Here is a 12,833-nt window from a genome sequence, read left to right as displayed (position 1 = left end):
TCAGAAGATCTATTGACCCATACTATTATTAAAAAAGGCTTGTCAGATGAAAATAGATATTAAAGGGATCGTAAAGAGGTTTCTAAATAATTTATGTGTATTAGGGAGACTGATTTCATCGATTTGAACCATTCCAATTTTCAATCAAACGTCTGTGGTTCTTGCAATTCTACTAAAAGCTAGCGTCTTATGATGTTACTATCGCAAAAGCTGCTGTAGATATTTGCTATCAGTGTCCCTTATGTGGTTAAACTTTTTACAAAACCTCTGTACAATCCCTTTAAGTGGTTCAGTGAATGTGAAAAATCAAAAGCTGTAGAGAAATATCTGACTTGCATTAATAAAGCAAAATTAACAAAGCATGTGGGTTTTTATGCTTTTTTGTGCTTTACAGACTGATACAAATTGAAGGGTAAGTGGGTGTCTGCTAAATTCTTTCTCCTAGCAATCAACAAAACATTTTGGTTTTTCTATCCATGCAGATGGTGTAATCCTTGTTTTAAAAAATTAATTAGGTTAGCAATTTTTCATAAACTGTCAGCTTTTCAAATGTATAACATTATTACCTTTATTTCTAGCTCTTCATTACGATATAGAATGATTTACATATAATAGGATGTTATTTCACAATAATCATTGTTCTAATCAAGGCTCTCTGAGAGGAAATTTAATAATGAATTTTACAGTATTAAATGATGACAACAGTCTTTGAGTGATAATGACTTTGAATGTGACGGCACATGAACGTTTTTTGTCACTGAATTTTATCGCAGACTACGAGTTTTGTCTCTCAGTTTCACCGACTGGCTGTTGGAACACACAGAAATTCTTTAGTTGTTCATTTTCTGCTTTATCAAAAAAAATCACATGATTATTAGGCGCAATTGAAATGAGAATGAATCTGATTGGATAATGAAGTGTTGAGGAGTCTTGTCTAGTTGTGAGTGCAGACGCACGAAGATGATAATCGCCAACGAGGAAAAGTCGGTGACAAATATCAAACTTTGTTTTCAACAAGATTTAAAATGAATTTCTAAAATTACTTTTATATTTGAGTTTCTGATTGAAAATTTAAGAAAAAAACGTTATAGCTTTAAAATATATTTTTATATATGTCAAAAGGATAATAGATTTATCTTGGTAGAGAGTTAGGTTGTTCATCAGTTGAATAATATTGTAAAGCAATGATAGGCAATCCTTACTTGATGCAGTTGATTGCATTCTTTTAAAAAGATTCAACATAATTTGTTATGATAACTTCTGAGGCTAAATGGTGATAAGGTTGATGTGATATACTTAGTAAATATGAACGTTTGTTATTTGTGATATATTTAGTAAATATGAACATTTGTTATTTGTGATATACTTAGTGAATATGAACGTTTGTTATTTGTGATATACTTAGTAAATATGAACATTTGTTATTTGTGATATACTTAGTGAATATGAACGTTTGTTATTTGTGATATATTTAGTAAATATGAACGTTTGTTATTTGTGATATATGTAGTAAATATGAACATTTGTTATTTGTGATATATTTGGTAAATATGAACGTTTGTTATTTCTATTCCCTCTGAATAAAGAATTGACTGCTTTGGTGAACATTGGATTTTGAAGATGACTTACACATTGAGGTGCAATCTATACCCTTGATCTACATAATAATCTTATTCAGCCATTAAATGGATGTTATATAAATAAATAATATTATCATGAATGTTGTTGAGAGAATCCTCAAGTTTTCGAGGGGTAAAATAATCATAATATATCTCACTGTATTTAGAACCTTGCTATATAGGGTCCTTTTTGGGGTAAAAGTCTGCAAATTATACACACACTAATATGATACTCGTGTGTCATTTCTCATTTCTAAGTCTTTTCTTCATATGACCAGAATCTTGAGAAAAACAGATCAGCATTTTAACTTTCAATCGCAGATAATTCTGGACACACATGGATTTAAAAGCTCAAATTTTTGCGTTGAACTGTGAACACTATTACTGATTAGCTTATCTGATAGATTCCTGTTTCTGTGACTAAGATACGATTGGTCAAACAGATAGTAAACCTGTCCCTTTGACCAATGAATTTACTGTCGAGGAGCACTTATTACAACTAATTTATTGATTTCATTTTCCATCTTTGAAATATAATCATTTGCAATCTGATCTCTATTCATGGGCAATAACATAGAAATGAGTTTTATGGGGTTCATGTCGTGACTGTTTGAGCTAGGATCCGAAGAAAGCTCAGGAAATTGCATTTATTTTTTAAATTTATGTCTTTCGGGGGATACTGATGGAATCAATTTGTACCATGTGTCACATGATGTCACTAATCGCGAAGCATATTTTTGCGGTAAGTGATGTCATCAAATACCTTCCTTTGCAGAATTGCAGGAAAATTGAAATGGTGCAAATTGATGCTATTTGTCTCTGATAGACATAGAAAAATTAAGAAAACCTCTTTACAATCCCTTTAACGACTAACATTTTGTAATTTAGTAATGGAGATTTACCCAACTTAAAAGAAATAAAACAGTGTTGTTTTCTACTAGTCAGACAAATTTTTTGACATTGACCTATTATTAAAATAGGTGTGTTCCTTAAAGATCAAGTTGAAATTTAAGTGCCATTTTACATAGAAAACTGCAACTCTACTTTTGGCTATTTGGCATCATGAGTTATTCCAATATTTCATATATTTGTCCCATTTTTCAACTTTTGTCTATGATTTATTACAAAATGACATATTCGAATGATATAATACAGGTCAAGTAGGTTCATAATCACCATATTTCATTAGGTTTTACAAATTACCATACTTATCTAAATGTGTGTAGACTGTCTTTTGTTGATCTCTAAAGTCCCTTTTGATTGTCTCAATTTCTCATTAAATAGTTAGGTAGAATTAGGTATTGTCATTTAAAGATAGGTTTAATTGGTGTTTTGAATGAATTATCATATCATTATATTATTATTGCATATAATAACCAATCATAAAACTCCATGTATGTACAGTCTGGATAAACAAAAAAAACCTTTTTGACCTTTCTTGATCGGTCACTCATTGGAATTCTGCTGGTATTTCTCTTCTAATTTAGCTAATTATGAATTAATTATGGACATGTGAGACAAACCGGTATTTTTTCAAGTCATTAGAACATCTATAGACATGTGGAAAACTTTAAAATGTTGCCTACTTGATTGAGGTTGGAGCTTTGAATGACAATTGGTATAGGCCCTACTTTTGATTTGGACGACTTTGTTTAACTACGTTCAAGTATGTTATTTTCATGTAAGAACCATGCCTAGTTTCATATAGGCCAAACCATCTGTGTATCTAAAATTGACCACTTTAAGTTAAAGATATATGGTCTATCAATAAACACTCCCTGATCTAACAGTTAATCTGAATATCTATAGTTATCTTTTCAATAAACATCTGGTAGTTTCTGTATATATTTTACTTCCTAATGTCCTATATTTAATTCAATCTTTCAAAATAAGGGAAAGGGGAGAGAGGTAATAGGTGGCCTTTCATTTCTGAATACAAATTCTTCAGTCTGAGTAACATCAATTTATTTAAAATTAGATAACAATTTTGTTTGGTTATTAATTGTTTTGTTGGTCTCGTTCGTAATCTAGGGAGATTTAAACCAAGGTCAAGTATTGGTGACATGTCAAGTTATTCATTGTAGACAATCATGTGCCACTCTCCTGCCAATAAGAATCACTTTTACAATAAATAAACCATTTCTAACTGTCTAAAGCGCAAAACGAAAACCCGAAGCTTATGAACTTTTCACATGTGGAAGTATTTAATAACGAAAAGTGGTATCAGGTGTCTAGAAGTGTAAGCATAGCCTAGCGCCACACCCGTCTCTGTGAAGAGAAATTCAGGCTGGCATCTGTATTGGAAACACTGATAGCATTGATTTGCACTGTTCCAGCTCATAGCCAGGGCCTTACAACTTATGAGCAGCTGCTGCAAGAATGATATCATAATACACTTTGTTTAAGTGGAATTGCAAGAACCACAGACATCTTTTATATTTTCCGCTTGTATTTTATCCTTTATATATTGAATTGGCACAGGTTATCTTATCAATCAGCATAGGTTGGGTATTGAGTCTGGCACAACTATGCTTTCATCTTTTATATTTTCAGCTATGCTCGTATCTGAACCTTTATAAATAGAATCGGTATGAGTTGTCTGTTCAATGTATCACTATTTAAATGTTTTCATCTTTTATATTTTCAGCTATGCTCGTATCTTGGCCCACTATCCATACATTGTGTTGGTTGTTGTGTTGGTGGTGGTTGGAACATGTTTAGTGGTATCAATAACATCGGGAGGACATCTCAACTTTAATGATCCATTAGCAGTAGGTATTTTAATACATTTTAATGAGGATGCATATTGCTACCATCTCTGTCCCTTCGTCCGTCTGTCAAGTATTGGTTTGTGAATGCATGTTAGAGGCCAAAGTTGTCAGATTTTATTAAAAAGTATTATAACCAAGATCTTGGACAAGTTAGAATTTGTGTTTGTTTTGACAAAACATTAGTGGTGTTTTGAGAATACATTAAAAGTGGCTAGCAAACACTAGGCAACAGTATTTGATAAAAAAGGCAAGAAGTTGTTAGTTTATCATTCTGAAATGTAAAACATTGGCTAAAATCAAGTTGTATTTGCTGCTAAAGCATAGGTTTTCAACCACAGGGACATCTCACTGTGACAGTACATTTCCACTTTTCCTTTGGGGACATTGATGTGTCACAGGCTATGAAAAAAATCTCCAACTATATTATACAATGTCTCAAATAACTATACACTATACACAACCATGTCTACCATTGTTATTACCTTGCCTGATATCCAATCCTTGTTCCACTTGATATGTACGGACATCATTTTTATGCAAAATATATTTTGGGAACACATGTAAAACAGGTTGAAAACCACATAACTGTGTTAATTTCATACATTTGTGGAAATTAGCAGCTTATGAATGAATGATAAATTTCAAAGATTAATTGAGTCAAGGATGATTCTAGTAACATATTGTATAATAGAACAATACTATAATAGTAAAAATTTTAATTCACTGATAACAAGTTTGTTGGCTGATGTAGAGACAGAAAAACTAGGCCCTGTATCATACGGCTTTTCTGCACCTCCAAAGGTTTAAAAACACATCTTTTTAAATCGGATCCACCAAGCCCAAATATATTCGGAAAGATGGAAACTTTTGTAGTTCAGACATGCCGTTATAATCCATATGATTCTATCAATATTTTTTAACGAAAGTGAACACTTGTCGGCCATTTAAAACTGTGTGCACAGCCAAAGTTCAAAGGACACAGAGTCACATGATACTTACAAAACAAAAGTGACAGTAATGCTTTACACTAATTTACATTCATTGTAAAAGTTATTTAATATTATGTTAAAAAAATACATCTTTGGAGAAAAAGAAAATCCACATAAAACAAGGCCTGGTTTTCCTGGCAATACTTCATAACTGTCAAAATATCTATCAGAGGCAGATGTTTCGGATTATCTCACTGAAGATTATTGAACCCACCTACACAATATAGAACATAATATTCAAGTCAACAAAATCATGCCATATTTCAAATAGTCTCATTGATTTTACAGTGTCTTTCATGCCTTTAGTGAATGTAAGAAATCATTGTGAAATTAGTTTTTATCAAGGATCTAATTACATAGATTTATTTGTTTTATGGATATCAGGAGTGAAAGATGCACTGCACTGACTTCCAGAAACACTGGCTGTGACTGCAGAATTTTTATTGGCTTGTACCTATTGCACGTTATCACCTAGAAGACGATATTACAACTGGCTCCTGACTGAGCTATTTCACTGCCTTTTTTGAGTGTAATCTGAATTTTTTATAATTCATCAAAATTCTTATTAAATTATTAACCCTTGCAAACCTAACGGCCACATGCTAAGCAATATATACCCGAGCAGCAGGTATACCGGCCGTTGCTAAGTGACATCATACAACGATAACGTCATACACTTTTACTTTTATTACTTGGAGTTCAAGGTATAGGATGTTATATCTTATTTACACTCAGGGTTCAAAGGGTAAATCCTTATATCATTCTTTCCATTTCTGTACTAAATGACTAGACTAAATTAGGTCTAATTGTTTTCATTATTAGTGAAAATAATTATCAGTAAATCAGGGATAATTTTGGACACAGAAATATTAAAACAACTTAAAAAAAAACATTTTTTTGTTACTCTGAGTTACAACAACATGTTTTTGTAAGTTCTGTTTTAATATTTCTATTTCACTGTACAAATGATATATTTAAATAGTGCAAATATTTTATTATTGTAATTCTGGACATAAATGAATTTGAAGGCTAAAATTTTGATGGTGATCTGTGAACACAATTTCTGATTTGCTTAGTAAAAAATTACCTGTTTCTGAGACTAAGGTATGATTGGTCAAACGAATGGTGAACTTATGCCTTTAGATCAAAATATGTCATTCAACATAACAGTTTGAGTTCTTGTAAAACAAAAATGTGAGAAAGGAGAATTATCAAGGGACACTCATAAGTGATTCTTTCCCCATATAATTTTAGAGGGTTTCCCTGTCCCACTGCAGCATCTGACATCAATTTCACTATCTCTGATAACATTAAGCCATAGTTTTTACAGTCTGTCTGTCGAGGGATCAATTGGCTGTATTTGCTGGTGTACAATCAATTCAAATTGCTGCATTCCATAATACTAGAGAGGTTGCAAATAATGTCAAGGTATAAGACAAAGCTTGTAATAGTTTGATATTGTGAAGGTGTCCTTATATATACCTACATGTATTTGGAAAAATTTGCAGCTTAAAGAGATTGTAATTTTTATGCATATCTGGGACACTGAAATCATCAATTTGCACCTTTCCAATTTTCAATCAGACATCTGTGTTCCTGCTAAAACTAAGTGTTTTGTGACATCACTGATTGCAAAGGTCTTATTTGATACAAGCATATTTTGCATTTAGTATTTGGTGATGTAAGCACTGGCCGAGTGATGTCATGTAACACTTACTTTTAATGGAATCTCAGGAACCACATATGTTTGATTGAAAATTGGAATGGTGCAAATTGATGATAACAGTGTCCTCGACACACATAAATAAACAAATTTAGAAAATCTCTCTACAATCATTTCAATGCATAAATAAGATTGTATTTTTATTCTGACTCCCTTCTGGTAATAGTAACTATCAGATTGTAGAGACAGAGCCAACAAGATTTGGCCTAGTTTCATTAAAATAATGTCAGACTAGATTTGTGATGTTTCAGTGTAGAAGACCTGTAATTTGACAGCTTTCTCTAATATCCTAATTATACCATCAGGTTCCATAGAACTTGTATGTTCCCATAGCAATAATTGACTACGTCTCTTGACACACTGACTTCAAGAACTACAATATCTAGGCCATTTATTTTTGGCTCGTAAGATCTTTGTAATTATTTTTAAAGACTTTCATGTCATTTTAGATATCAAAAGACAGGAATTTTATGTCAGATCTAGAATTTTCATGGAAGAAGATGCTTTAAGCAAGATATCGTCTATTACCTACTTTCTGTGGAATTGGCTCAATTCTATGTATTCATGCCTGCCAGTTAATGTATATATTTCTCTTTAATATCTTCAGAAAGTTCTAATTATGTCTTTGAAATGTCTTAAATCTCAATGTGAAGATGTTTCAGGTACTGTGAGGTTATGAATATGTAAAGCTTTCTGATATTCTTATCAAACTATCTGTAATAGGTGCTAAGTGATAATATTAATAAAAATGATAGTCTTGCTAAGCAAGGTGACATACGCCCGCGAGCAGCTTTGATTGCAAGTACAAATCAATGTTTGAGCATAAGCCAAGTGTGAACGGACGAACGCTTCCATACTACGTGTGAGCACATAAAAATCACATAAAGAATTGTTGCTTGAAGAGGACCCGAATTATCAGATCATCACAAAAATCGATAGTGATCATCTTCGTAATGACATTGACAAACAAAATCAAAATCAAAATAATCTGTAAAGAATTGTAGCCTGTAGAGTGAGCTCGAGCAAAATGGGAACTGATGGACTGCCAGGGCAATAATTAAGGTGGATAAAAATGATCTGAACATATTCGATTTGTAGACCTGATTTTCCATTCTGTCAATATGTTTTTTGTTTTTTGAAAATCTATATCTATGTGGAATGGTTCACAAGTTACCAGTATAAAAATGACAACAGTGGCTCTATGAGTTGGATTGTTTGATTTCTAACTTGAAGGATCAGGAATGGATCCTGGCATAGATCGAGATAATACTTTGATATTTCAACCTGATTTCCTCTTGTGAATTACACAGGTCAGAGGGGGGGCTGACAAGAATGTTAGATAATTAGAATAAGATAATTAATTGGTGTCGCTTGTGCTAGATCCCTAAGTGATCGATAAGGGAAGCCTAATTCTGTTTCTTTGTAAAAACTTCCCTTATTACACACTGCATAACATTGTCTGTCTTCATTAGCCCAATTTTTTGCAGAGCACTTTTGGTTTCCAACTTTCAAAGCCTCTGAATTTTTTTCTTATTTATTAGTTAACTGACTTTTTACCTATTTTTCAGGGATTTGAACCAAGACAGACAGAAATCAGTGAGCGTATGATAGCTTATAATAATTTGGTCAATAATGCTGGTAGTAAAGTTACTCTCTTACCATTTATACGGCAATACAATGCAGATATTATGGACCGAATCAGAATTCAAACACAAAAAAGAAACAGAAAAAAGGAAAGAAATAGAAAGAAGAAAATTCGTCCATCCAAAAATTCTACTTTTGTTGAAGATATTGATGAAGCTTTCTTTTGTGGAGTTCCAGGTGGGTTGTAATTTTGGACATTGAGCTGAAACTTATCAGACAAAAAGCTCATATTATGAGCTCTACTCTAGAGCTAAGACTGCCATCAAGTTATAATATTTCTGACAAACACATCCATCCCCAGTCTCTAAAAAAAAAAAATTCTAAAAATTCACATAGACAAATTCAACACTTACAATATTTTCATGGAATTCTTTTTTTGAGAAATTTTGTAAATGGTGACATAGAAGTTTGAATATATAGCAAAATGAAATTGTGTCTCCTTTTAATAACAGATTTGTCAATTCCTGTAATTAGTCTAAAAATCATTCTTGGTTTTTTCAGAAATTTGATTTTCAGTTTTTTCTGTTTGAAAATGTAATATAGCCTAGATATTTCAAGATATATTTCGAATAAACCAGCACATACACACTTCAAGTTCAGAAAATTGCTAAAATTGGAATCATACCAGGTCATGTTGGCATTCCAACCCCAGTTGCATTTTGTTCAGAGTTTTAGGGTTACTGGTACTTATCAATGGTTGTTTTATGTTTTTCAGATAAAATCTATGCTCGGATGGTTTTTAAATCTGTAGATGGAAGTTCGTTGTTTACTATAGAACATTTACAAAATTTGTGTCACCTTGAAAATTCTTGGCTTCATTCCCAACCTGATTTTAATAGTAATTGTATCAAATCAACTCGTAGGAAGTGTTGTCGTACTTGGTCATTAGGAAATTACGTCGCTCTCCTATCAAATAAATCACACTGTATGGATCTTACTCAACAGGATTTGGATTATGTGTTGGTGACTTTAGAAACCTGTGCTGCTTTTTATCATAACTACACTTTAGGACCAAACTGTGATTTTTCTCCCGAATCGTGGTATTTCGCGAGTGATAGTCCCATTCAACAATGTTCAGAAATTCCACAGCGTTGTACTCAATATAACGCAGTATATCATATATTACATTATTTAACCGACTCAAGTTTTGCTAATCAACCAAATAAACCATTATTTTTAACATATACTATGACCTTCTTACCCTTAGCTGGCAGCTCTGTATCGTTAAATTTATATAATTATATAGAAACATTACCCAGACGTTTTCATAGTATTCAATTAGTTGGTGCTGAGTTTGGAATCAAACGATTGCTTTTTGAACAGTGTCTACTTACAGATACAATATGGCTGTCCATAGCAGGCATAGTAATTTTCATCTTAATGTGGCTTTATTCATCGTCAATATTTATTACTGTCATGACCTTTCTAGCCATGTTCTGGTCATTAGAAGTGGCCTATTTTCTATACATGTTTGTCTTTGAGATTAAATTTTTCCCTTATATGAACATGGTGACTGTTATCATAATGATAGGAATTGGAGCAGATGATATGTTTATTTATTGTAAAGTGTGGATGTTAGCCAAATCTGAAAAAAATATCGGAACTTTAGAAAAAATTGTCAGTGACACGTTAAGACATGCAACTTTATCAATGTTAGTTACTAGTCTGACAACTGCGGCTGCCTTCTTTTCAAACTGTATCAGCAACATTACTGCCATCCAATGTTTTAGTATTTATGCTGGGACTGCAATATTGTGCAATTTCGTCTTGACAATAACTTGGATTCCAGCCAGTATTATGGCATATGAAAAATGGTGCAATTTCTGTGTTTGTCATAGTCCCGATTTTTATTCTGGCAGACTTCAAGTGTGCTATTATATCTGTAATATTCCTTATAAACTATATTACCTCATTCAAAATTGGTCCAGACTATTTTTTGAGAAAATTTTACCATGTCTTGTAATTCGCTTTCGTTATTTGTGGCAAATACTCTTAGGAAGCTTAGGAATATGTGGCATAATTGTGATTTTTTATTACCCAAAATTAAAAATTCCAACTTCCAAAAAATTTCAAGTGTTTTCATCAGATCATTTGTTGGAAAAATATGACTTTGAATTAGGAGATTTGTTTGGATTTGAAAAAAATAAAGGTGATATTCCTTTGTTACCAATTACTGTGATTTGGGGAATACATGCTATAGATAATGGTGATCCTCTAAATCCAAATGAAAGAGGAACTATCGTGTTTGATAATTCTTTTGATTTGACCACCGAACATGCTCAAATATGGATACTTGAGTTTTGTCAAAGATTGCGACGTTCCAGTTTTTACCTCAAAACACCAAAAATTCAGTTAACCAATTGCTTTTTGGAGAATTTTGTGTATCAATACATGCAACAACCTTGTCATGTGGTAACCACCGATAATACTCCTTGTTGTAACACGACCAAGTTTCCCTATAGTAAAGCGATATTTAATAAATGTCTAGCACGGTATATACCAGCCTTACAAAAAACACCAGGTTTACATTACTCTTTCAATTCACCTGGACCAAGATTTTCTAATGGACAAATTTGTGCCTTCTTCATTGAGTTTCTCAGTAACGAACCCTACAGCCAATCATATGAAAGATTGAGTGAATTTTATCGTAAAATTAACCAATGGGTAACTGAGCAAATGGTTCAGGCACCAGCTGAAATGCGGAACGGTTGGTTGATAAGTGACCTTGGATTTTATGATCTGCAAAAGAGTCTGACTACAGGAACTCCTCTGGCTATGGGTGTCTCGCTAGCAGTTGCTGCTATTGTGGCCTTTTTTACCACACTAAATGTTCTCATTACAATATATGCGATTTTGTGTATAGCTTGCATCATTTCTGTTACTGTGGCAACCTTGGTGCTTTTAGGTTGGGAACTGAATATTTTGGAATCAGTGATAATAACAGTTGCTATCGGGATGTCAATAGATTTTACTTTACATTATGGTGTAGCTTACCGCCTTTCTCCAGATCTAGATCGTGAAATGCGTGTGGCTTGTTCAATTGGTCGGATGGGAAGTGCTGTTGCTATGGCAGCTTTCACAACATTCCTCGCAGGAGCATTGATGATGCCTTCAACAGTCTTGGCCTATCAAAAATTTGGAATATTTCTAATGTTGATTATATCAATTGGCTGGGTTTATTCTACATTTTTCTTTCAATCACTTCTAAGATCTCTGGGACCACAAGGTGGCTTTGGACAATTTCATTGGCCATCATCTGACTGCTGCTCACCTAGCAGACGAAAACATGTAGATAAAACTGTGTATGCTTTTTCTGAATCAACTTTGTCTAGTTCCAGCACTAGCTATCCTAATCATACCATTAGTGAAATCCATGAACTTGAACCACTAACTGAAGTTTATGAACCTCAAATACATTCCAGACCTCATTCCCATCATCATCACCACCACCATCATCATCATCACCATCATCCCAGAACACGTTCTCAGTCCACCAGTACAGAACTAGTAGGAAGATATCCTCTAGATGCTGAAGTTATAGTCCCGAAGCGTGGTGTTTATGTTACCTTTGATTCCAATTTGGATAAAGAGGCTGAAAATTCAGCAGGATCGGATGAACCTTTGAATCCAAATGGTGAACAGGAAACTAATGTTAATGGAGAAACATCCACAAAGGAACCTAAACTAATATCCAAAGATACTAATATTATCATTCAAAATGGTGCAGAGGCATAATTGTATTACTTTTTCTGTCTCTATTGCAGTTATTACTTGTTTTATTTTCTTTCTTTTCCCTATATTTTGAAAATCATTTTTTGTTTTGACTCTGCAAAGTTTTAAGGATATTTCTTAAGTTATTTTTTTAGTGATTTATATTGCTGTTTTCATATAGCATTTTCTTAACCTTAATAAGCACAGAAGCACATATTAAATTATTTTAAATTAGACAAGGCCTGGTATTTTGAAACAAAAAATGTTCTTACTGTTCTTTTATATGATAAGCTTAATTATGTATCTAGCTTTAAAATATTACCCAACTGCTTTCGATAGCAGTGTCATACACCAGTCTAATTATAATTAGACCTAA

General features: G+C 32.8%; 1 protein-coding gene across 1 annotated transcript; it reads left to right on the top strand.

The window, feature by feature from the left end:
• Positions 1 to 4,264: 4,264 nt before the first annotated feature.
• Positions 4,265 to 12,016, top strand: LOTGIDRAFT_51941 (hypothetical protein; the record flags this gene model as incomplete). Its single annotated transcript, XM_009067490.1, has 3 exons — positions 4,265 to 4,390; positions 8,671 to 8,923; positions 9,462 to 12,016. Coding segments are annotated over 3 exons (2,934 nt in total), but the record flags the coding sequence as incomplete, so codon positions are not given.
• Between the last annotated feature and the right edge of the window lie 817 nt (positions 12,017 to 12,833).

The sequence above is a fragment of the Lottia gigantea genome, assembly GCF_000327385.1.
Source record: "Lottia gigantea unplaced genomic scaffold LOTGIsca_83, whole genome shotgun sequence".
Classification (NCBI taxonomy): Eukaryota; Metazoa; Mollusca; class Gastropoda; family Lottiidae; genus Lottia; species Lottia gigantea.
The sequence above is the reverse complement of the archived record's forward strand: the minus strand, read 5'-3'. Positions and strand labels throughout refer to the sequence as shown.